Source organism: Micromys minutus, assembly GCF_963924665.1.
Source record: "Micromys minutus genome assembly, chromosome: 1".
Taxonomy (NCBI): domain Eukaryota; kingdom Metazoa; phylum Chordata; class Mammalia; order Rodentia; family Muridae; genus Micromys; species Micromys minutus.
The window spans coordinates 241375779-241400762 of NC_137969.1; the positions used below are offsets into that span (position 1 = coordinate 241375779).

The 24984-nt window shown below is 37.8% G+C and overlaps 1 protein-coding gene across 1 annotated transcript in view; it reads right to left on the reverse strand.

The window, feature by feature from the left end:
- The window catches only part of GALC (galactosylceramidase), a gene marked incomplete at its 5' end in the record, with an annotated part of 48165 nt that overhangs the window by 18900 nt on the left and 4281 nt on the right, over nucleotides 1-24984 (reverse strand). The window contains 7 exons of the mRNA XM_080938724.1: nucleotides 7132-7259; nucleotides 8450-8574; nucleotides 10880-11035; nucleotides 16533-16663; nucleotides 17442-17480; nucleotides 20928-21067; nucleotides 23165-23278. Of these exons, the coding sequence (XP_080794850.1) occupies nucleotides 7132-7259; nucleotides 8450-8574; nucleotides 10880-11035; nucleotides 16533-16663; nucleotides 17442-17480; nucleotides 20928-21067; nucleotides 23165-23278 (833 nt within the window). The remainder of the gene's footprint in view (nucleotides 1-7131; nucleotides 7260-8449; nucleotides 8575-10879; nucleotides 11036-16532; nucleotides 16664-17441; nucleotides 17481-20927; nucleotides 21068-23164; nucleotides 23279-24984) is intronic.

The window sequence follows — 24984 nt, forward strand, 5'->3', positions numbered from 1 at the left end:
TACAGGGTTTCTTCTGAATCGGCACCAGGGCAGGACAACTGGGTAAATGAAAGAAACACAAGGCTTCTAGGATAATAAAGGAATGACTAAAGTGTCTTACTTGAAGGTGGGATGCTCATCTAAACAGATAGGGGAGAAAGAAGGAAACCACCACAGGTAGCTATGAATATCTTAATAGGGATGGATTATTACAGGACAATTTGTTTTATCTAGGTGGGTAGTTTATACCAATATCAACTGGCTCTCAGGTAACTGTGTGGATGTTTTCTGAAGTGAAAATTTACTGATATAAATCTGACTGATAAATTACGAGCTTCTAGAGTTCTGATTTTACTGGGTTGCTGGGAATACAGCAGAGGCCTCAGCAGGTAGCTGTGGGAGAGCTGCTGCTGAGACCAGCGAGTAGCAGGCAGCAGACTGGGGTGGAAACTGGGAACTTAGCAAGTCAGGTGGAGACCTTCTGTGATTCAGATGAAAATACCCCTCAAGGGTTGGACTTTCCTTTTTAACGTTACATAAACATCAACAATATTTCTACACATGAGAAATGAAAACACTGAAAATAACCTTGAGGCTTCCCCTTTACAGTAGGATACAAAAGAATAGGGTAGTATTAATAAAAAGCAACATGGTTTCCACAATGAATGACAAAGTAGCAAAGGGAAATTAAGTAAAACACAATGCACAGAAAGACACCCCACATGTGTTGACTGACAGGATGGAATGGTAATGCTCCTGCACATTACACACAGAATAAGGGAAACAGCAAGCTTAGGCTGTATGCTTGCAACAATTTATTATGTTGAAATGCAAAGTACCCAAAATAGCCAATCTTGAAAATGATCAAAGCTGGGAAACTCACACCAACCCTCACTCTGAATTATAGTAAGATACAAGGGTACCAAACATACACACACACACACACACACACACACACACACACACACACACACACATACACACACACACACACACACACACACACACACACACACACATGGTGGAAACAGCGAGGTGTTGAGTTGAGCATGGCTGTGTAACAGGCAGTGAGTGTGACACAGTTCCTGCCCCTGCAGCATTGCCAGGTCATGGATCCCTCTAGGTGCTGATTAACTATTGCCCTTAAGCTGATCTGCTGTCTTTTCTATTTGCTTTACTTTCAATCTCTCTGTCTGAGGAATACACTTCCCCCATTACTCAGAACTAATCACTCCATGATAAATGAAACACACAGTTTTCAGGAATGAGGGATGGAGGTGATCATGAAGCTTTGGAGGATGAGGAACAGGCCTTCTGCTTGACCTTTAGGGTCAAAGGAAAGAATACAGACAACAGAACCACAAAGGCCATAAAAACCTACATTACCCCTGTGACGTGGCCAAACTTGGAATTATATAAGGAGATACATGTGCCCAGTGACTGCTGCATTAACTAGCAAAAGTGAACTTGAGGACATCAAGAAGAGAGGGTTAAAGTGCTCTCAAGAAGAAAAGGCATGGATAGGAAAAGAAGGAGGAGTCTATAGAGAACAAGCAAATGACAGATGGGTTTATCTTATAGAAGGAAGGCTTGTGTATGATCCAAAAACAAATAGTTTTAGAAGAGTATGGTTTAATGGAAACAGACTATGGACTAGTGAATTAATGTTTATAGGGAGTTTGTCAATTTTGGACATGAGGCCATGGAATTGCTAGAATAAAGAAACAAAAATTAGAGAATTAAAAGATGATGTAGAAGCATTTTAGTTAGTACTTCATTCTCCTAGCTCTCTGAAGGATGAGAGTGGACAATGCCTAGACAGATACCGGAGAGAGCTAGCTGCTTTACTAGCATAAAATTTAAAGCATTTTAACCTTAGTCGTCTGTCACCTTTCTGTCCTTAGGTGAAAATAGCTACTGTAAAATTTGCTGACTGCTGTACCAGGAAACCACAGGAGCTGAGCCCAGCTACAGCGGAGGAACAGGCTGTGTAGAAAAGATAAGGAAATGTGCTTTGATTTGTGTTTAGTTTCTGTTTTAAGGAAGGGAGGGGTGGGAATAAAGATCTGAGGTTGTTAGAATTTATGTAAATTAAAGAATTTCTAATGAGTAACAATGATTAAAGCCTTGGTGATGTAGCTTTAGTAAACAAAGACTGGGTTCAGGCTCTCTGGTCAAAAGAAGGAAGAGGGAGACTGATCAGGCAAAGAGAGAAACACCTGGACTGCTGCATCCACTACTGACTCCCAGTAGTTACTCAATCAGCACTGCTCCACTACCCCTTCTCATGAACCCCCTCACACTGAGTGCTGAGGCTGGATCTCAGCAGCTAGGCATATACACACCATTGGAGGAAGTGGACCAAATGCCAAGCACCTCAATTAATTAATTAATTAATTAATTAATTAATGAGGTTCAGAAACTAACATGTAAGACTTAAAAAAGCAGCACTCACCAAAAGAGAAAGAGAGAGAGAGAGAGAAAGAGGCATCTACACTTTAAATCTACATGATCTTAGATTAGTCAGTGGTTTCCTATATCTGATACTAAACATGCAGAAAACAAAAAAGAAAAAAAAACCTCAACTTCACACAAATTTGGACTGTTTTTACTTCAAAGAATGCCATTAGAAAGAAAGTTAGGCATTTAAAAAGTTGGGCATATTCTCCAGCACTGGGAGGATGAGCTAGCAGTATTATGAATCTAGGATCAGAATAATCTACCCTATAAGAATGGAAGCAAATATACGAAAACCACGTGTAGTGGCTTTCTAATAACCCACTTTAAGCTCCGGGTAGACCATGCTACCAGCCACCACCCTGGTTCCCTTGGATCTAAGGATGAAAGACACACACACACACACACACACACACACTAGCTTATTTTTAATATGCATTCAAGCTCAATGTCTGGGCACTTCTAAGCCTCCCGCAGCTAATGTGCCCTTACCTTAACTCCCAGATCAACAACTCTAAATCTGCCCTTAGCTTAGTTGCCCGTTACCTTCTCCTTTCTCACCAACCTAGATCTGCCCTCAGCTTAGTTGTGTTTAATCTCTCGCCTGCTACCCCAGGCCCAATTGAGGAAGCAGTCAATGGCCACTCCACCTGAGATCTCATATGACTGGCTGCTTTCTCTCCCTCCAAAGCATGGCAAATTTTCTTTCCTCTGCTTGCCTGCCTCTCCTAGTGTGCATGAGAGAACCTGGAAGTCCCACCTCTTCCATCCAGCCAATGGCCACTAGCATCTTTCTTGATCAATCAAGAACCTATTGGGAAACAGGACCTCTAGCATTCACATGCAGATTACTGATCAAAGCATCAGAACCACTTCCTACATCTCACCTTTTGTCCAATTAAAAAAAAAAAACTTCTCTCAGACAAAAATTGGACAAAATTATAACAAGTATGTAAATTACAAGTATGATATACAATTAACATCTAGTCCATAATATTTGCCAATTAAATAAAATACTCTACCATCATTTCTAACTTAAAGAGTTATAATTTCATCTCTGAATTATGTTTAAAGCTTAGCTTGCAACATTATCCAAAAACTATGTATTTTATTTTATATGCTCTCCCAATGCTAAAAACTTGTTTGATTATGAGACTATAACTAGTCTTTAACCTTGTTAGACATCTGAGAACAAATTAAATATTGTCTGAGTATATGGGAATTACCAAACATAGCTTTTAAAACTTAAACAAGTATAGAGACAGCTGACTATCTGGACAACTTTTAATTGTTTACAACACTGAAGTGCTGTCTTTAGCCTTTCAGCCTAGCTTACTCTGTCTTGGCAGAGCTTAGTAGTCAACTATTTTATTCCTGTTTGTCCTTTATGGACAGTATTTGTCTGTAAATGATATAAGTAATTTTTGTCCAGTGGCTATCTTGTCATAATAAGTAACCTCTCCTGGAGGTAAAGATGTTTACTTTGTTTTTTTTTTGAAATAACAGTAAATGTCATATTTTGTGGATTTTTGATGTTTTTGAAGACTAAGTAAAGTACTTTTGAACTGTTAAACCTTAACTACTCTCTTAGGTCATTTTTCTTTGAGTAAACTGAAAACACTTTATTATAAATAAATCAGAATCTAACATAACCATGAGTTTGTTATCTGGACTTTAATTTGTGTTATTTAATCATCTTAAACAGTTTTTTAAGTAGTTATTAGAAGGACTGAGTCAAAGTCTTATATTTTTAAATAAGTTGTATAGGTACTACATATAATTAATAACAATATTAATTTTAAATTTTGTATAAATATATAGATTTATACCAATGAAAACCATGATTTTATGTTAATGTATAATTTTTGTATCAATGTAAAAAATTACAGTTTTAATTTTGTATCAATTATTAATATTTTATCAATGTAAAGTTATGGCTACATCATGTTTTATTTAAGAATAAAATTTAGTAATCTATCTCATCTATTTTTTCCCTGTTGAAAATTATGACCATTTTTAAATTATTTCTTAAAATAACAATCTCTATAATTTGTAAAAATAACTTTTTTTTTTTTTTTTTTTTTTTTGGTGAATAGGGACAAAGAAATTTTTTAAGGGGTAGAGAGGAGTAGGAAACTTAGAAAGCCGGGTTAGACCTAAGAAAGCTAGCTTTAGCACCTGTTATCTAGTATCTGTGTGTTTGGAAGGTTCAGAGCTTAACTGAAGTTTTAACAAGATCTGTCTGAAAGGATGAATGAGGCAGGATAACCTGGAACATGTGGCAATGCCCGAAGCTGTTTGGGCAGCAACTGGAAGCAGAGGACCAAGCAGGTAAGTCAGTTCAACATCTCTGAGGATGAATCTCACCAAGCTGTACATTTTGTAATATATCACAACCAAAATTTAGTATCATTATGATATTTTTAATGATTGTGAAAGATATATAGATCAAATAAGGATAAACTATTGTTCTTTGTTTGAGTAGGTAAAAGATGTCTTTTTTATAAGTTAATTTTATTTATAATCAATTGTCATGTGAAGAATGGCATAATGAATCTTTATCTGTCTTGTTTGGTTTTCTTTTTCATTTTTTTTTTGTTTTGATTTGGTTTTGGGTTTTTTTGTTTGTTTGTTTGTTTTGTTTTGTTTTTTAGCTTTTTTAGTTCTTTAGGGAGTCTCCTCTGTCATATCTGATCCATATAACTCTGTCTGGATGGGGTCCAAAGCCCTTTCTCCTTTCCAATCAACACAAACATAGAGTCTCTCTCAAAATAACAAGTCCTTGGTCCAATAACCAGATATCATTAAATATTTAGCTTGACCTCTCTCCCAGAAGAATTATAATATAACCAACCAAACTCATAATTACACCTTTGATAATTACAACAACTTAAAGGAAATAAAGCAATCTAAACAAATATTAACCAGTGAGACAGTGTTTTTGTTGTTTCCCCTGTCCTGACCTTAATGAGAATGAGGCCTAAATTATTTCTATAATATAAATTTAAATTTTCCTTTGTTTATTGTATAAGCCTATTTCTAGGCTCTCTCTTTATAGAATTTCTAAGACCTAAATTTTTACTGTCTGAGATAGGTTAGGCTTCCAATCCCTTGCCTTTGATCTGATTTTTTAAGATTGAATGTCTCCGTATTTTTATTTCTCTGTATTTTACTTTAATTAAATTTCCTTTTGCTTATTGTATCACTCCTAACTTTTCTCTTTTGTGGAGCTTAATATCTGTATACTTAAGAACATCTGAAAAATAAAATAAAACAAAAAGAACATCTGAACCATTATTATTACACTCCTTACTATCCTTCAAAATAGTTTAATCAAATTTTAAAACCTATCCTTTGATATTTTGCTGGCTGGAGACAGGCAGCTTTAATGTTTGCTTCTCACCTTTCTTTCTCCTAGGGAACCAGTCAGCCTGTGTGCACAGCAGGAGTTCCCAGCCTCTCTCAGCTTAAGCTCTCTCTGGCAGGCCCTGTGTTTCCTTATTTCCCTGGGCTAGAGTCATGTGACTCAGCTCAGCTCACTGAGAGATCAATTCTCCCCTCCTCTGAGACTTATATCATCTGTGTGTGCAGGTGGGAGATCAGAAACACAACTAATCTGAGGGCAGATTTAGGGTGCTGAACAAGAAGGTTACTAGATAAGGTGATGGCAAATTTAGAGGTGATGAGCTCGTAGTGAAGGGCACATTAGCCGCAAGAAGGGGCTTAAAAGTGCCTTCCCATTGAGCTAAAAAAAAAAAAAAAACATTAAAAATAAGCTAATGTGTGTGTGTGTGTTTCCTCTATTAACCCCAGAGAACCAGGGCAGTGTATGATAGTGTGTTCCACCCAGTGCTTAAAGCAGGGTCGTAGAAACTATACACTACAGCTGCATGTGTCTTCTGAGGGACGTTTAGATATATGAAGAACTCTCACAATCCAAGAAGAAAACCAAAAATACGCTTAGATGGACAGTGGAGAGTTAAATAGACATTTTTCCAGTGAGGACATACAGATAGACAAAAAGTACATGAAAACATAACCAGCATCAGTAGTCACTAGGAAAAGGAAAATCAAAAGGTAATGACACCACCTCACACCCTGGAGAATGGCTATAAACGAAGAAATGGACAGTAACTGCTGGAGAGGCGAGGTGATACTGGAAGGCTTATGAACTGCAGGTAGCAAAGACAAAAAGTACCAGCACCTGGCGGCTCCTCATATTAGCTACTGTTTAACTTGGCAGCCCTATTCCTAGCTACACAACCAAAGGAACTGGATAGATGAGGAGATCCTCCTGGGAAGATGTGACAGAGGCATGATACCTGAGCACAGGTAACCAGCTACATGGCAGAATGTAGTTAAAATAAACAGGATAATTTAACTTATGCTCTAGTAAGTTAATGTCTTTATAAATATACTTTGAATCTGAGTCTTATTCTGGGAGCATGAAGCTGGTTGGAAGAACTGGTTGTGACTTTACACCAATATATCTTTTAAAAAGAGATATATTGTCTTAAAACAACAGAAGGAGCAAGGTAACCACCAGCCTTCTCCAACCTTTCTCCCATGGAGACAGTCATAAGGCTCTTGGAGACATGCCTTCCTATGCCCAGAAGAAATCAATATCTGTCTAAAGACAAAGCTTCTGGTGAAGTTTGAGATGCCCACAATTGAGTCTCAACAATGAACAAATACCATAGTTTCCACGATGATGGTGAGATTCCCCAAACCATCAGTCAGTGCTACATAACTTCCTCCTTTCTCTAGATGACCAACTGTCTTCAGGTAATACCAGCCTGGTTGAGTAAACTGCGCTGTATGAGCTATAAAAAAGCAGAGAAGGATGTGAATGAGACAACAGTAAAAGAAAATAGCTGTCTACCAATTTGAGTCTGACTGATTCTAGGCAGCTATAGTCAATTTTAAGAAAGTATCTCCCAAGTTTATGTTTCCATTTTTTACATATTTCAGCTGAAAATCATATCTACAGGAAGGCTTTCTGAATGACTGGCAAAATTAAATGAACCTGGGAATACAAGACTATTAATTATGCATTCCTTTTCCCACAGTGCAAAATTAAGTGACTGTTCACAACCTCATCCATCTTCCCAATCCTTGCCCAGTTATCACTACTTATTCCATTCTAACAGAACAAAAAAAGTAATTCAATAAAAAAGATACTTTAAGTTAATCAATGTACCTCAGAATAGAAGAGTGTTACTTCACCAAAGTAAACAGAATACTTCCAACAACCAAGAAGCTATCCAATCGCCACAGAAGTCTTAACTCTTCTACTATTTTGAAGAGCTACTTAAGAAATTTAGGGTAATGCTGTGATTACAGATCTGAGAATAACACAAATCTAAAAGTGATAATTATCAAAATATGGGCTTAAGATTAAAACAAGCGGATTTAGAAGTATCTTCTTTTGAATATATATATATATATATATATATATATATATATATATATATATATTAGCCATAATTTATATTTTCCTAAAATTTACATGTTCAAATATTTAGATTTAGGAACCAGTGTAGAGCCATATTATTTCATAAGCACATGTATTTCTTTTCATTAATAATTATAATTTTTGCTAGTAATATTATACACTTACTTTAGTACAATCAATAAAATGGAACTGACAAAAAAGAATAATCCCAAAACTTCTAGATACACTGAGATGAATATAAGTATGTCCAGTCCATCGTTATTATCATGATGTGGGATTACATAATGAGTGATCACCTCTGTCTCCATCACTGGACATCCCCACTCCCTGGGCTACTTGCCTTTCCCTCTCTCCCACCCCTTTTCTTAAGGGCCTAGTCTTAAAATAATAAAGTACAAAACTCAGACAGCAACCAGGTTACCCAAAATAATATTATAAAACACTTAAAACAGTTCCCCACTTAAAGCACAGACAGTTTGTATAGCCTCCCTTGGTGCTTTCTGGTTTGTCTCTTAAAAAGAATTTGTGGAGAAAGGAATAGAATCTATACATCCATACCTGATACCCAGATAGGAGATGCTACCACATAATGTCCACTCCAAGGCTCCTGGGCTGTCATCAATCCACTTTGTCCATAAGGCAATTCTTCATAGTAACTAGCCACCAAATTCCAAGCAATGGTGCTAATGCATTAGTTTGATAAAGAAAGAAAAGAAAAAAACACCATAATACTGTGTATTGGAAACATAAATTATGTCTAAAAGACAAAACTAACAGTATCCTTCCTAATTATATTTAATGTAATTAAATGAACATTTACTTTTAAGTACCCCAAACAAAATACATGTTGCCTCAGTTCACTCCCATTTTTAAAAATCCAGTTCAATGTTCAGCCATACATTTTAATGGTAAATCAGAGAATTAGAAGTAACACACACACACACACACACACACACACACACACACACACAAGAATTCTGTTTAACAGTGAGAAAGCCAAAAGATGAATGATGTTTGGCGTGTCAAAGATTTGAAGAAGGTACAAGTAAAAGCTTTTTCTGTAACTGCTCTCCCATTGACAGCTTCTTGCCTAATACCCTGATTTCACACAGTTTGATGAACTTGACTTGGGACTGCTGCAGTTTTAAAATGAGAACTCTTAGAGTCAAACAGGACTCCCTCTCCTGTGGACACAGGATGATGACTGCTCTGAATCAGTGGGTGGCTGGGAGCACAAACACATTGATGCAACTCCAGTCTCTTGTTTCTGCCTCCACTGATGCACTAACTGGACTAGATTGCTGGCCTGGCTTTAGGCCTCTTTTCAGATAGACACTAATAACTTACAGCACACACTGAGCTCCAGGAGCAGAGTTGTGGCCTTACAACTTTCAGAAAATTTAAGCATAAAGTGTAAGTTTTTATATCTGACCGTTTTCTTTTCAGCTGAAAAAAACCAGCATGTACCCAGAGAATTTTATCTCCCTGGCCAAATTTTCTCCCAACACACAAAGCTACTCTGGCACTCTTAGAAAATCTAACCCTTCTCATTACCTTTTTGTAAAATGAAAATAATAATAATGCTAATTAAACACACAGACACACACAGGCAACGGACATCATAAGAATTCCTCTGATCTGAATCACACATGCATGGCATCCTCTTTTTGTACACTGGTGTTTCCCAAACTTGGGCATCATCAGACTCTCCATGAGTACTGACCAGATGTACGAGTTCCCAGGCCCCTGGAAGTCTGAGCAGCTGCCTACGCATCAGTAGAACAAGTACTGCAGCATTTCTTATGACAGGGCAAAGTTAAGAAATACTTCTTTATGTGATAGAATATGGAGGTCTGATAGCATCTGCATGTGGTGGTGCATGTCTATAATTTCAGTACTGCGGAGAGTTCAAGGCCAGCCTGAGCAATAACAGGAAGACCCTGCCTCCAAAAAACATAGGTTAAAGGCATAAAGTAAAAATATACTTAATATGAAAGAAAAAAGTTATAATGCCCTGTTAAATAAAAAGGAACTTACTCAACAGACCATATGCTAATGTGTCAATTTCATATTTAAGCATATATAAAAATAGGAAAATGCTTTAAGGAGCACTGCTTCAGGATGGAGAGGTTATAGCCAGCTTTGTCTCATTTTTTTGTACACATCTTCATTTTTTCTACTGTCTGCAATGATCACCAAACATCCAAAACAAAAGTATGCACATCGGCTTGTTTTTAATAGACTCATAAGGATAAGTTTACATCTAATTATTCCTAAGCTGTCATCAAAGCATTTAGGAAGCATCCCCTTTAATAACAAAAACATTCTGTCCTTTATTACCTTTGTTTTGTTAAGAGTTAGATAAAGTTATGTGAGCCAGGCAGCCAGAGTGGAAACAGGTACCAAGTAAAGTCTACAGCCCTGGTTTTTGGTTTGTTTTTGTTGTCGTTTTCTTTTAAAGGTACTTATGAAAGAAGGGTAGGTAACAATTCTACATTAAAAGAGACTTTGAGACCAAAACTGATAAATGTAATACATAGAAATGTGCTATATCTTTCTTTAAAATAAATAAATAAACATTACAAATGACATTTAAAAATATAAAGGCTGAGAATTAGAAATACTTTCTACACTAATATCTATGAAAATGATATGATCATGTGAGAAAATATTCTTGTTTTGCAGACACATTAAAATATGATGGTATGAGAAAGTAATTTAAAATATATGTAAATTGTGAAAATCGTTGTACTGCCTGAGTAAAGTGTACCCCAATAAACCCAACTTTACTTGATATGGACTGTTCTCAAATATAGAAAAGAAGGTGTAGATTAAACAAATATTAGCCATATGTAGATTAAGTAAATAAAGCATATGTTTACAACCATTGAATCTAAGATAGAAAATTATAATGATTCATTTTTCCCACTTCTGTCCTCTCTAAAATTCGTTATAATAAATACTCTCAAAAGATTGTAAATAACTTACGCGGTCATATTGCCATTGATGTAATTCTGGTTCAGTATGCGACCCCAGCATCCTGCACCAACATTATTGTTGATAGTGCTAAAATCTTCAGATGACCAAAGCTTCTTCCCTGACATCTTTGCATTCCATACTGTGTAGGTTCCAGGATAATGAGCTCTAAGAGAAAGAATATAAGTGGAGAAGTCAGAAGCACCAGACTTCCATAAAGTAAATGGGTGAACTGAAAAACAGTTCTTCACCAAGGTCTGCTGTTAAAAAAAAAAAAAAAAAAATCAAGTGGCTTTCAGAAGACAGTTGAGAGAGGAAAGAAGGCTTCTCAACTGTTCCATCTGTAGGCCCACTACAAAAAAAAAAAAAAAAAAAAAAAAAAAAAAAAAAAAAAAAAAAAAAAAACAGCAAAAACCTGCAACCACACAAATAAAACGAGAATATTCTAAAACCCAGAACCCAACATGAATGAGATTAGCTGAAATGTTCAACAAAATGGAGAACCTATAGAGACCATATCCAGAGGTTAGGCAAGGCCCCCGGTTGGGGAATGGGGCCACCCACCCATCACCAAATTTTTAACACAGAATTGTTCCTGTTTAAAGGAAATATGGAGACAAAGTGTGGAGCACAGACTGAGGGAAAGGTCATCCTGAGACTACCCCACCTGGGGATCCATCCCATATATAGACACCAAACTCAGACACTAGTGCTGATGCCAGGAAGTGCTTGCTGACAGGGGCCTGATATAGCTGTCTCCTGAAAGGCTCTGCCAGAGCCTGACAAATACAGAGGTGGGTGCTTGTAGCCAGCCATCGGACTGAGCACAGGGACCCAATGGAGGAGTTAGAGAAAGGACTGAAGGAGATGAAGGGGTTTGTAAACCCATAGGAAAAACAACAGTATCAATCAACCAGATCCACAAGAGCTCCCAGGAACAAAACCACCAACCAAAGAGTACACATGGAGGGAACCATGGCTCCAGACACAAATGTAGCAGAGGATGGCAGTGTCAGGCATTAATGGGAGGAGAGGCCCTTGGTCCTGTAAAGGCTTGATGTCCCAGTGTAGGGAAATACTAGGGTAGAGAGGTGGAAGGAGTGGGTGGATTGGTGGGGAGCATCCTCATAGAAACAGGGGGAGGAGGAATGGCATGGGGTGTTTCTGGAGGGGAAATCGGGAAAGGGCATAACATTTGAAATGTAAATAAAATATCCAATAAAAAATTATTTTTTTAAAAACCAAATGTAATATACTATAATAACAACTATTTTTTCAAAATGCTTTACAAAGACCATGAAACCTTCAGAAATTAAACTGGTTTACAAGTTAAAAGAAAAAAAAAAAAAAAACAATCATCCTCTAGAGGAAGCAAGAAGGCAAACAAGATGAGTCAGGCCAAGCTGTCTGTGAAAAAGCCACCTCTTCTATATCTCTGTCCTCTTGAGACAGAAATCTTGACATTTATTTCAAGGCAAAGCACTAAAGCAAATCCACAAAAGCCCCATAGATTTTAGTGTATCATTAATCCCTGTGTGAGAAGAATGAATGACACTGAGAAAATTAAGGCCCTGTCTCTAAGCAGCAGTGATCCTCAGCCATTGGGGATTTTAGCCCTGAACCAGCTAGGAAGCAGTATCTAGACACTGTCAAGACATCAAAAGTGCAGTGATTGAGAATCTGTCCCAGAAAATCAACTCCTTTCATTCAAGCATGTGAACAGTCAGTCAGGTGAGGTCTACATATATTCTGAGGGTTGCAAGAATAAAATTCTGCTCTAATGAAAATTGTAGACATTACTGATTGAGTCAACACTACTAAAATAGTAAATGTAAATTAGAAACTAGACAGTAATACAATAATAAAAGTACATCCACTAACTTCAAAAATAAGAGTATAAACTTTCCAGCTTAATTATTCACTAACAGTTTGAGACTAAAAGAGGCACATTTCTAACATCTGTACTTTCTTGGAGTAGAAACATAACATCAGAAGAATGACTGGAAAGACCTTTTAGTCAACATCATTTTAATCACAGTCACTTTAGTAGAAAGCCCTGATGGGAGTTGTTTGTATCAGTAAAGACATAAGATGTACACTAAGGCATAAGATACTGTCAGGGGGAACTGAACATACCACAGAGTGCACCACAGGAGGTACTGGAAAACAGTAATGCACCATCAGGAATGCGCTGAGACAGGCAACTAGTCGCCACTGCAGGTCAACATTACAAACATCTGAGAGCATTCTCGCTCTTTCTAGGGTTAAGAAATTATGAACTTACATATTTCACCAAACTAGAAAAACCAAACTGCTAATCTTCAAATTACGAATGACTGCAAACATATAATTCTAAGATATTTTTACATTTAATTCTTATATCCCTTACCTTTATACTGTGATCATATTGTCCAGTTTGGCACTTCAGTCAGATATTAATTGTTAATCTATTAAAATCAGAGTATTTTTAGTTGGCTTTCAGAAAATAATGTGTCTGATATACCTGTTGTTGTTGCTTTGTTTTCTGAGACTAGGTCTCATTCTGTTGTACAAGCTAGCCTAAAACATACTATAAACATACTCAGAGACCCTCACCTCAGCCTCCTGAGTGCTAGCATCAACCACAGTATCTGGCTTGTCTGATGTATCTGATGAAAATACACTCATATCTATATGTTTTAAAGGAAGATAATCCTAGAAACATTTGCTATGCAATCATTTGTTTTTAGAAGGTCATAATAGAAGGAAATTTAACTGTCTTATTTAAGAGTCCACATCTTCAAGAATTTTTCTACACTCTGAAATTTTATAGTCTAAACTCTTCCTCTTATTGTAAATATATCATGTATTTCTCTTTAAGCTTTGTTTATATATTTTGGATTATTTCATTTAATCTGATATATTCAAATCATCACTCAATGTTTAATCAATATAAAAATGATAAAGTCTGTTTTATAGTTTTGAAAATTAAAATACAAAACCCAGTCTGTATTTTACACTTCTGACATACCCAAGTAAGACTAGCCACATTTGCTGTACTCCACAGACCCCCATGATGGCTACTGTATCAGACAATACAGGTCTAAGACCTTAACAAGTTCAGCAAAGCCAACCATCCCAGCCGTGATGGCAGAGGTTTATATGAGAATGAGATATCAGAAGCAGAATCCAAACTCAATGAGACAACCACACTCACACCGAGGGAAAGTACGCAAAGGCACTAGGGAGAGTAAGGCCCAGCAGAAACATCCCAGGAGGTGCAGTGACTATACAACCAAACCCACAGCTACAGCCCATATGGCATGCATGCAACATAAACAGTTCCGAAGTGTGCATTTCCTATGGCAACGGGAGCCAAGGAATGGCTATCTCAGAAGACCAAAACCTAGAAAATCCAGATAACAACTGAGAAAGGATTTAAAAATTCACACATACAAAACTGGAAAAGTCTCACAATTGCTTAGCAAGGGTAAGCATTTGTACTGGCTGATTTTATTTGTCAACTTGACACAAACTACAACTACCTGAAAGGAGGAAATCTTAACTGAGAAAATGCTTCCATAAGCCAGCTGTCTGTAAGGCATTTTCTTAATTAGTGACTGATCAGGGGAGAGTTTAGCCCATTATGAGTTGTTCTGTTCCAAGTCGGGTAGCTCTGGGTTTTATAAGAAGGCAGGCTGAGCAAGCCAGTTAAGCTCCACCCCTCCATGGCCTCTGCATTAGTTCCTGCCTCCAGGTTCTGCCCAGCTTGAGTTCCTGTCCTGACATCCTTCAGTGATGTATTATGATCTGGAAATATAAGCTAACTTGGTTTCTGGTCACAGTGTTTCATCACAGCAATAGAAGCCCTGACCAAGCATTCTAGGTCATTGTGACCTAGAGAGGACTGTCTATAGTGGATAGTGTCATCATGAAGATCATAAACAGATAGACGTAGTGACTCAAGCCTGTAACCCACATCCTGGGCTCAAGTCAGAAGGATTATTTGAAATCAGTCTTGGGCCAGAGAAAACAACAAAGAAGAAAACCCCCTAGTAAAGGCCTTTCCTTCTTATCTGGAATCTGTTAGTGACCAACCAAAAACCAACATCCTACGTAGCCAACAATGCATTTATACAAACAGCTTGTTAAAATCTTGAGTTCTGTTTGTGTCTGCCTTCTGAATACTGGGGCTAAAAGTGGGCATTGTTTCATAAATTAGAACAAGTAAATGTATATTCGTGATCCAAAAGGTTAGTAGTTCAAAGTTCATCCAAAGTTCAGAGATGATACTAAAGAGAAGCGTTTTCTTTGTTTACTGCCTGTGTACATGTCTGACTGATTTGCAAACCTTAAAGACAGAACATCTTTTTCCATGATGTTTTTTCTTCCTGGTAAAGATGAGCACTGCTTTTTTTCCCTTCCTGATGAATTTCTAAGTGTTCAATACAGAAAAATGCTATTCTCCAACATGAAATAAATGCCATCTTAATAATCTGCAAATTGTTTGCTGGCGTTAGAGGTCAGATTAGTAGTTACAAGTTGAGGTAAAAGTGCAGAAAGGTTTCCAACCTGACTGAGTACTTTACAGTTTTCCTGGTGATAGGTCCATAAGGTAACCTAGCTATGACTTAGACCCAAACTACCAAAAAGCATGAGGAATACCAACCCTGGATGTGGTTTGAGTCTCATCACCACTGTGTAAAAAATAAACAACAACAAAGAGAACAGCATATGAGCATAAAGCAGTTTCTCAGTTTCGGCATAACTGAAATTATGGGCTTGTTCATTTTTCACATGGAAGAGCTGACCTGCGTGCGTATCCAGGAACGTTTGTGAACAGTCCTGGCATCAAGCCACAAGATAATAAGAGATTCATTTACCTAGCTAAGATAATTCCAAATACCTCTAGAAATGCCAAATGTTTCCTAGGAAATAAAATTATCCCCACTGAAACAACTAATATTAAGGTAGAAATCAGAATAACTGTGAACAGCAGAAACAAAACCACGTCTTGTTAAAAATAACTCCTTAAACAAGAACCAAAAAGGTACTAGCACGGATGAGGCCCTGGCCTTGAGCCCTTAACTGAAAATGAAAGACAAAAATAAAGTACCAAAAATAAAATGAAGTCCAAGACTTTTCATTTAGAAATAAACCATATGAAGAAATTAAGCCATCTCCCAACTGATTAAAACAAACTGCCGAACACAGTTCAGGACAAACTTAGGACCCAGGGAACTGTAAAGCAGAAATAGATTAAAAAATAGAGGCAAAAGTCTAAGAGTCAAAATACTAAGGATACAAGATGGTTACAGTCCGTGCACATGACTAAGTGTCTGCACATGAACAGAGTCACAGGAAAACTGAGGTAGGTACTAACTTCACAGCATTGCCTTGGTAACTTCTAAAATTAAACACCTGCATTTAAACCTAAATAAAGCCCCGTTCTATTAATCTAAACATTAACTCATTTGTTTAAAAAGTCACCGATGCATTTCATTGTCACAGAGCCTCAAATCCACATCACACAGAGAAAGGAATGAACTGTGAGCAATCAATGTGTTAGTGAGTGGACACTGCAATAGGAAGGTAATCAAAGGGGCAGAGAAGGCGAGAGAAGCACAGTCAACACCCAGATAAGGAAGCCACAAACTGTTGGTGTGCAGAGTAACTCACATCTTACCCTATAACATCAACCACCTTCCAGAGGTCCTGGTCCAGCAGCAGGGAAGAAGCAATCGGCTCCCAGAGATTATCGCTGGCTATGATTCTCACGCGCTGGAGACCCTGATAATCCAGCATTTTTCTTAATTCCTAAGGAGACATAAAGATGAAACAAAAAAGTTTGCAAGTGACCCTTTGGTTACTGGAATATGACCAAAATAGCCAGTGTATTGTTCAAAATTCTGCAGTTTAACTACAGTTCCGGCTCTGATTCTCGCAGGAGCGACCTTCTGGAAAACACCATAGAAGCATCTTTCTCCTTAGTTTAAAATTAAGCTTAACAACAGAAATTATGGAGTTGGAGGGGTCGGGTGTACATAAAACCTATCAAATAATATTATGTAGAAATAATGGTTATTTTTCTTTCTGTATGTTTTCTTCTTCAAATTTTCTATGTAGACATGATAAAATTGAAATATTATCTGTAATATGTGCTAAAATACTCCAGTATCATATTTTAAGTATTTATCTGTCTATTTAAAAATCCTATTATTATTATTGAAAATCTAAGTCCTTAAATATTTATATGCCATCTTTCCTATGAATACTAAGTATCAATTTTTGCTTTCCTGTCTGTCATGCTTATGAACAGGATAGGAAATAAGATTAACTTGCAGGGCCATATGCTGACAAAAACCTAAAGATTGACACACCATTCTACCAGAAAAACAACTACTCACCATCATATATAGACCATTCAGGGCCTATGAAGAATTGTATACATATCCTTCTCTATCCGGAGTATAGACATTAAAAATTTATGTCACATCTAGCAACTTAACTATGCTGTCAAAAAATAAGGTTTCTAATCGGTCCTCCAAATACCTTTGTATGAAGTAATAAGCAAAAAGAGACTCATTTTACAAACCTTTATATAGTTGGCATCAAATGGCCTTTCATTCCAAATCTGCAAAACAAAATTCAAAATGTCAGCAACGAAAGTTTTCAAATATCAGACGTCGAACACAATGACTGAGGCATCGCATCTCATCTATCTGACGGGTTTGTTTCCGATCTTTAAAAACTGCTCTCATGGAGCTTATGCTTTTATACAACAAAATAACTTTTAACCGTTTAAAGTTCTTAAAAGGATTTAGAAAGTATTTTCAAAAGTCATTTCTGGAGCCGAAGAGACAACACAGCATTACGAGCACCTGATGCTCTCTCAGAGGACTGGGTCACGTCCCAGCACAGCAACATCTCCAACTCCAGTTCCAGGAGACCCAGGGCCCTCTTCTGGCCTCCGTGGGCAGCAGGGACATGTGTGATACACAGCCAACACTCAGATACATAAAATCTTTTTTTTTTCAAAAATAAGGCATTTATTCCAGAGATTTCCATCAACACAATATTCATGCAAAAATATTAGAATTATAATGTGTGCAAAGCCTACATTGGACACTGAAGAACAAGCAGGAGTGAGAATCATTGAAATAATTCTAATATATGGACGTAGTAAAAAGCAAGTAGTTACCAGGGTATGGTTAGGAGGAATTTTAAAGAGAATTTGTTTATGCAGAGGAATGTATTGATCTGCAAGAACACAAAAGCAGGCTCTTGGTGAGGAAGTGTTAAAAGAAACACACTTTGCTCTCTTAGGTTCAAAATCATGGGGGTGTGGTTTCAGTGCTGAAAGGGAACTTCTGGGCCTTCAGTCTTACAGTCTAGAGATGAGCCTAAGAGTCTAGGTGTGACAAAGAACTTATCTGAAAAGTGACTCCCCACTGCATGTGACTCACCAGAGACTAAAATAAGACAGTTACCATCATTCACAGGAAATAATTTGTGAACATGTACCATATCAGAAATCTAAGGGATCCGTCTGCATTTAATCACACTAATGGGTTAAACGAACCAACATTTAACAAACGTCGTCCCCAGATACAAACTGTCAGCTGTGGAAAGGAGGGGAAGCAGTGTGTGCTGCCTGCCTGCAGCATGGCTCATCCTCATGCCGTGATCATCCCACGGGAGCCTGAATCTGCAGCAGTGGCCGTCTCTCACTGAAGCGCTCATGATGCAGCTGGAACATGACAGCTCCTGTTCTACCACACAGCAGAAACTCAGGACAAGCTTGCTGGTAATTCATACTGTGAGTGCATGAAAACTTCAATACAATATCAACTTTAGTCAACAATATATTAAAATGCTTACAGAGGCCCACTACAGCTATGTGTGAGACTTTTGGGGTACAGTTTGAAGTGTGCAGCTAGCCTCCAAAAGTCAAACTCAGAAAAGCTGCAACATAATGTTTTACAATTGTTAACACATTAAAAGATGTTAAATAACATTTTAGGACAGAAGGAGGCAGATTTCTAGCAGCCTGCAAAATCCTGTCCATTTCCAAGGTCTAGGAATGAAAAACAGCTTCAGTTTGAAACGGTCACACTGTATATACTTATGTATTGTACTATTGCCAATGACCTATTAATGCCAATTTAATATTTATGCACTAGCTCTTTATAAAAAAGGATTGAGGTGATCCCTGGATTAGGGCACTAACAAAAAACTCATCAAAATGAGAATGAGTTTTAAAGTACAAAGGAACAGCCAGGCAGCAGTAGCACACACCTTTAATCCTACCACTTGGGAGACAGAGGCAAGAGGATCTCTGTGAGTTCAAGGCCAACCTGGTCTACAGAGCTAGTTCTAGGACAGTTAAACCAACACACAGAAACCCTGTCTTTGAAAACAAGAACAAAAACAAAACAGACAAAAGAAGAACCTAAACAAACAATAACAACAAAGGCTTTGAAGGATAATTTTAATTGGATTGATACCAGAAAAAGAAAGAAAGAAAAGAAAAGAATCCTAACCACAGCCAATTAAAATGCAGACTTGTGGAGTCCCGCCCAATGGCTAGATCTGCAAAACACTCCCACACACCTAAGATTCAGACAACATTCCAGTAAACAGAGCAGTACAATTATAAGAACTAAAGGATCAGGGAGTTTGCTATGAGATTATAACTCCTAGGAATGTCTCAAATGACACCCATAAAGTCTCACCACCATGACTGCAACTGTGAGCTGAACAAGGACAACAGCAGGAGATATCCAAAAGTGCACAGGGAAGCCATGAGGCCTGGAAGAACTACAGGCAACTGAGGAAAGCTGGGAGGGGAGGGTGGGCTTCCCCAGAGACTCGCACACCAATTGGTTGTCTAAGGCCAAATGGTCAGCCCTGAAAACATACATGCAATACATTATATGGACTGTACAGGCTGTGTGTAGAAATACATATGTATGCATACACATATATCCTTGCAAGAACAATTAGTAAAACAAAGGGGCTGTGAATGTGCAGGAAGGTCAGGAGTGAGAGGGTTGTGAGAGGACTTGGAGAGAGCCAAGGAAAGAGAGTGCTGTGATTATATTATAATCTCAAAGGTAAAATTAGAAAAAGAAAACTTGCCAGTTAAAAATGTTTGGCTGTGAAAAAGTTTAAAAGAAGAGGAAAATATTCAGAATTGTGCAAAGGCAGTAATAATTTAGTCTGGCAAAGAATAGCAGTAAGAGGTCAGCTGCGGTTCATGTTATCAGACACCAAAACAACAAGTCAGTCTCATGGCACAAAAGGATTAGTCTACAAAGAGCAACAGCATCAAGCATTAGGACAGAGGAAGGTCTGAGTCGTTTTTAACTTTCAGCTCCATCATGGTTGATTTGGTTTGGTTTTTCTCATGGTAGATATATGAGTTCAACTTTCTTTTTATTGAAATAACAAGAACCATGTATGCATTCCCTAAAAAAAGGTAACATGTGTTTGGGAGGATTTAGTTTGTTTTGAAGCAATAATATAAAATGTGGACTTCCTTTCAACCCCATTGACTAGGAATTAAATAAAACTAGTCCCTGAACACATTTTTCCTATTGATCAATTTAGAAAGAGGGCTTTTGAAAATCTGGTCTGAGTAGCCTAAAGTATTTCCCTCTTTTCTTTTAAAACTGTAATAAGGGGCTGGAGAGATGGCTCAGTAGTTAAGAGCACTGGCTGCTCTTCCAGAGAACTTTGGTTTAATTCCCAGCACCCACAATCAGGTTCACAACCATGTGTAACTCCCAGTTCCGGGAGACCAGATGTTCTCTACTGGCCTACAAGGACACTACACACACACAGTGCATAGACATACAGGAAAGCAAAACATCCATACACATAAATTATAATTTAAAAATAAAACCTATATCAAAACACTGTTATGGTATTATGCACTATGTAAAGTGTATTTCTATACCTAACATATGGTTATAAATCTTTTTAATGGATCAAAATTGAATCAAATTACTTTCTAAAATTATAGATACATATTCAAAAATAAAATTAAGAATAAAGTATGTTAAAATATGTTACTAACCCCAATATAATCAATGTCCAGGTCATGATAATGCTTGGCACCCAAAATCCATCTTACAATATAGTAGGCAGTGAGTTGAAGATTTACATAAGGCCAACTGAAACCTTTGCCCAGCCATCCAGGGAATGACCACGGCAACCCTGCAGGGAGAACAAAGGTAAAAGCACATGAAACAATGCTGGCACCACTAAGACATGTGAGAAACCAGAGCACTAGGCAAAAGCCAACCGCAAGCTGGCGGAAAGGAGAGACTCCACCAAATGCAAAAAATCATTTCTAGTAACAGAAACCAAGATTTCTTACTGATCCTTACAGCTATGCCCTAATCTTCTAACTGTCCTTTCAAGAGAATGAAATTAAATAAGAAACAACAACAACTCCTTCACAGCATTTTCTAACAGAAAGAAATGCATGTTTTAACATCTCTGTTCTCTATAGGGATGTCCAATATTACACTCTTGTTCTCTGTGGTCAAACTGAGGAAACCTGAAAGGCTATTCCAAAACAACCCTCACATGCTCTACGTGCAACCTAAAGTTCTCACAAGGATATCATCTTACAAACTCAGGTTAAATTATCAGTAGGTCAGGCAGCCAAGATCCGCAAACCTAACTTGGCCATTAAGCAAACACATAAATGTCAATGAGTCAACAGGAAAGAGCTGTGGGTGAGGGAATGTCACCCATGTGCATGACCTTCAGTAACTAGTGCCTGTGAAGTTAAGGAGAGAGAACTGAAAGGCACTAGTTACAATTCCTGCCTCAAGTATAATATTTGAAAATAAGCCCAGCAGCTGATTTCCACTTAGATATATTACCAATCTAGTTGGCTGCTAAAAAAAAAAAAAAATCAAAATCAACCTGACACGATATTTTTCTAAGCGAATTTCACTACATAAAACGTGTGACATTGAAACAAGAGAACATTTAAAGACAACAAGCTGCTTGCAGCAAAGGTCCACCACCCATGAGAGTCTTTGTTGGGATGTGGTTCAGCATGCCCGACGTCTACATTTATATGAGGTCTCACCTTGGAAGCAGAACAATGGAAAGCATGTGCCCAATGATGCTTACAGTGTTCCAAACATTGTTGGGGTCTCTCATAAAGTAACATTTGAAGGAACACACTCTTCACTGTCCTTTTAAATTTGGAAAAGTAATACACTTTTCCTTTAATTATCAAGATAACTTATTTTCAGTAACTTAAGGTATTTAAAACAAGCCATAATTTTATTTAACTCAGTCTGGATGTAATCAAAATAGCAAATTTACTTCAAGTAATAAAAGCCCTATGCTCTGGGTATTTAAAGTACTTCATGCTGCTACAGAATTGTGAAATGAATACAGGCTAGCTAGAGCAACTATCCAGTGTGTCCAATGCTAACACCTAAGCTCAATATGGGTAGAAACTGGACACAGTATTTGTTTAGAACCCTCAGTCTCTGGTGATCTTAACATCAACAAATGTGCTAGACAGTTTTATGTCAACTTGACACAAGCTAGAGTCATCAGAGAGAAGGAATGCTCAATCAAGAAAGGTCTCTAAGATTGGGCCGAATATAAGACTGTAGGGCATTTTCTTAACTAGTGATTGATGGAGGAGGGTCAGCCCATTGTGGGTTGTACCAACCCTGGGCTGGTGCTTCTGAGTTCTATAAAAAAGGAGACTGAGCAAGTCATATTGAACAAACTAGTAAAGCAGCATCCTTCCATGGCCTCTGCATCAGCTCCTGCCTCCAGGTTCATGCCTTGTTTAAGTTCCTATCCTGACTTCCTTCAATGATAAACAGTGATCCAGAAGTGGAAGGCAGGAAAAAACCAAACAAACCTTTACTTCCCAGATTGCACTGTCTGTAATAGTGTTTCATCACAGCAATAGAAAGCCTAAGAAAGCAAGGTTTAAAAACAACAAGCCAGGCATGATGGAAAGCCTACAACCCTAGCACTTCAGAGACAGCAAGAAAATGAGATAGAGGTCAGTCTGGGCTAATAGCAAGGTCTAGGCTACCTTAGGTCACAAAGGGAAACTCTGTCTCAAAAATCAAGCAATCAAATAAGACATAGAGATACACCATAATAAACAGTGACAATGAAATTTCATTCCTGGTGTATGCTTTATAGATGGTAGTACAAGGGTAAGAGCCAAATATTAGTACTTTAGTATTAAAAGACACTTCACAAGCAAAATTCCAAGTTGAAGAGTTTAAGGAAAATGGAGTCTTAAGCACTTTACCTTACCCATAAGTATAATATCTGGGTTCCTCTTCTTAGCTTCCTTCATTAGCCACCACTCATAGCCTCGGAAATAATTCTCATCTAACTCATAGTGCATGTGGGAGGGCTCAGTGCCATCTGAACAGGGAGAGCAAAAGGAAGGACATGACCCAAGGATGTGCTTTCCAGAGCCTCTCAAGTACACACACATACACACTCATACAGTCTCACTCACTCTCACACACACTCACTCATATTCACACACACACACACACACACACACACACACACACACACACCACTTAAAAGCAAACATACACTAAAACAATTTTTTTAAGTAGTACTTTTCTTGTATTCTAGTTCTGGTTCAGAAGTTGTGCAGATGAAAATTTGTAAGAAGGTGGCTTTGCAAAGTTTTCTTTTTTTTTTTTTTTTTTTTTTTTTTTTTTTTTTGTATTTTTCATTATCTTAAACACTGTAAGGTTCTTAAGTAACAAAGCCATAATGTTATTTTCAAAGTAATACCGAGAGAAATGCTATTACATTTCGTTACTGAAAAATCCCAGGACTAAGTTCTGCTGAGCTTTCAATCCCCCTGAGGTTTTCCAACCTCAGGTGCACACCCCTCCCAACCTTGGCTCTGAATCCCTGTACTCCTGAGCCCCGATCCTCATATTCCACAATAGAACATGTCATGATACAGCAAGCTCTAAGAAAAGGTAACTCTACATGCCCATCACAGAGTCCTGTGCTAGCTCTCATCCAGCAGAGGAAACATCAGGGCCAGCGTTAGGTCTCTGACGCCAGTGTCCTTGTGTGCACTCATGGTTCACAGACACTAGTCTGTGCTAAGTGCAGCCTTATGAGGATGAAGATCCTGGCCCAATTCTTCTTTAGTCATTATTTCTAGTTTAGCTTCAGCAAATGCACTGCCTCAGCATTAGCTTTCTGTCTAAAAGGTTTTAACATACACCTTTTTTTTTTTTCCTGAGAAACATTTCTGTTAGGGAGGTTCCCTTTGATTTTCACTTTTTTTCTTTCAGCATAAACTAAGCACGAAGGCTGAGAAAGGGCCCAGTAACTGACCTACCTCACTTTCATTCTCTCCCTCTCTGACTCTGTTTTACCTCCTTAACTGTTTTCCTTCTGAATTGGGCTGCCCTGAAATTACCTTGGATTCTAAGTTATGATCCACAAACATCTTTATCACAACAGATTAAAACTACCCCCAAAAGAAACATGAGCCTTCCACAGATTAGAAAGGAATCAAGCTGCCTTCTGAAGGGAGAAAACGTTTAGACCATTTCAGAAGCAGCCTCCAAAGGGAACACAGCCTAACCAAGGTTCCCTGCTCTGCCAACTATGCATAACTCTTGCTAACTAAACCAGAGATTAGAGTCTTGTTCCCCTTTTCAACAAAATTCAAAGTCCTTGTAGGTCCCTCAGAGACAAGCCATGGGTCACTAGACCTTTTTGTTATCACTAATAACAAAAGTGTTGTCTAAATAAGAGGGCCTCCAAGTCATCACTACTGTCAGGCCCCTGATAAGTGGCCAAACCCAGTTTATTACACTGAAAGCCAGGGCTTCTGTCTAAAACTCCAGAAAGAGTACACATTCGATGAGACTCAGCAGTAAAGGTGCTCTTCCGGAGAACATGGGCTTGGCTCCCAGCACCCATTTGATGGCTTACAACAATCAAAAACACTAGTTTCAGGAAGTCCAACAATTTTTTCTGGCCTCTGCAGGCTCTAAGCATGCACATGGTACATACATACGCACACAGACAAAACACTCATATTCATAACACGAAGATAAATCCTTTTCAATAAAATTTACCTTGAA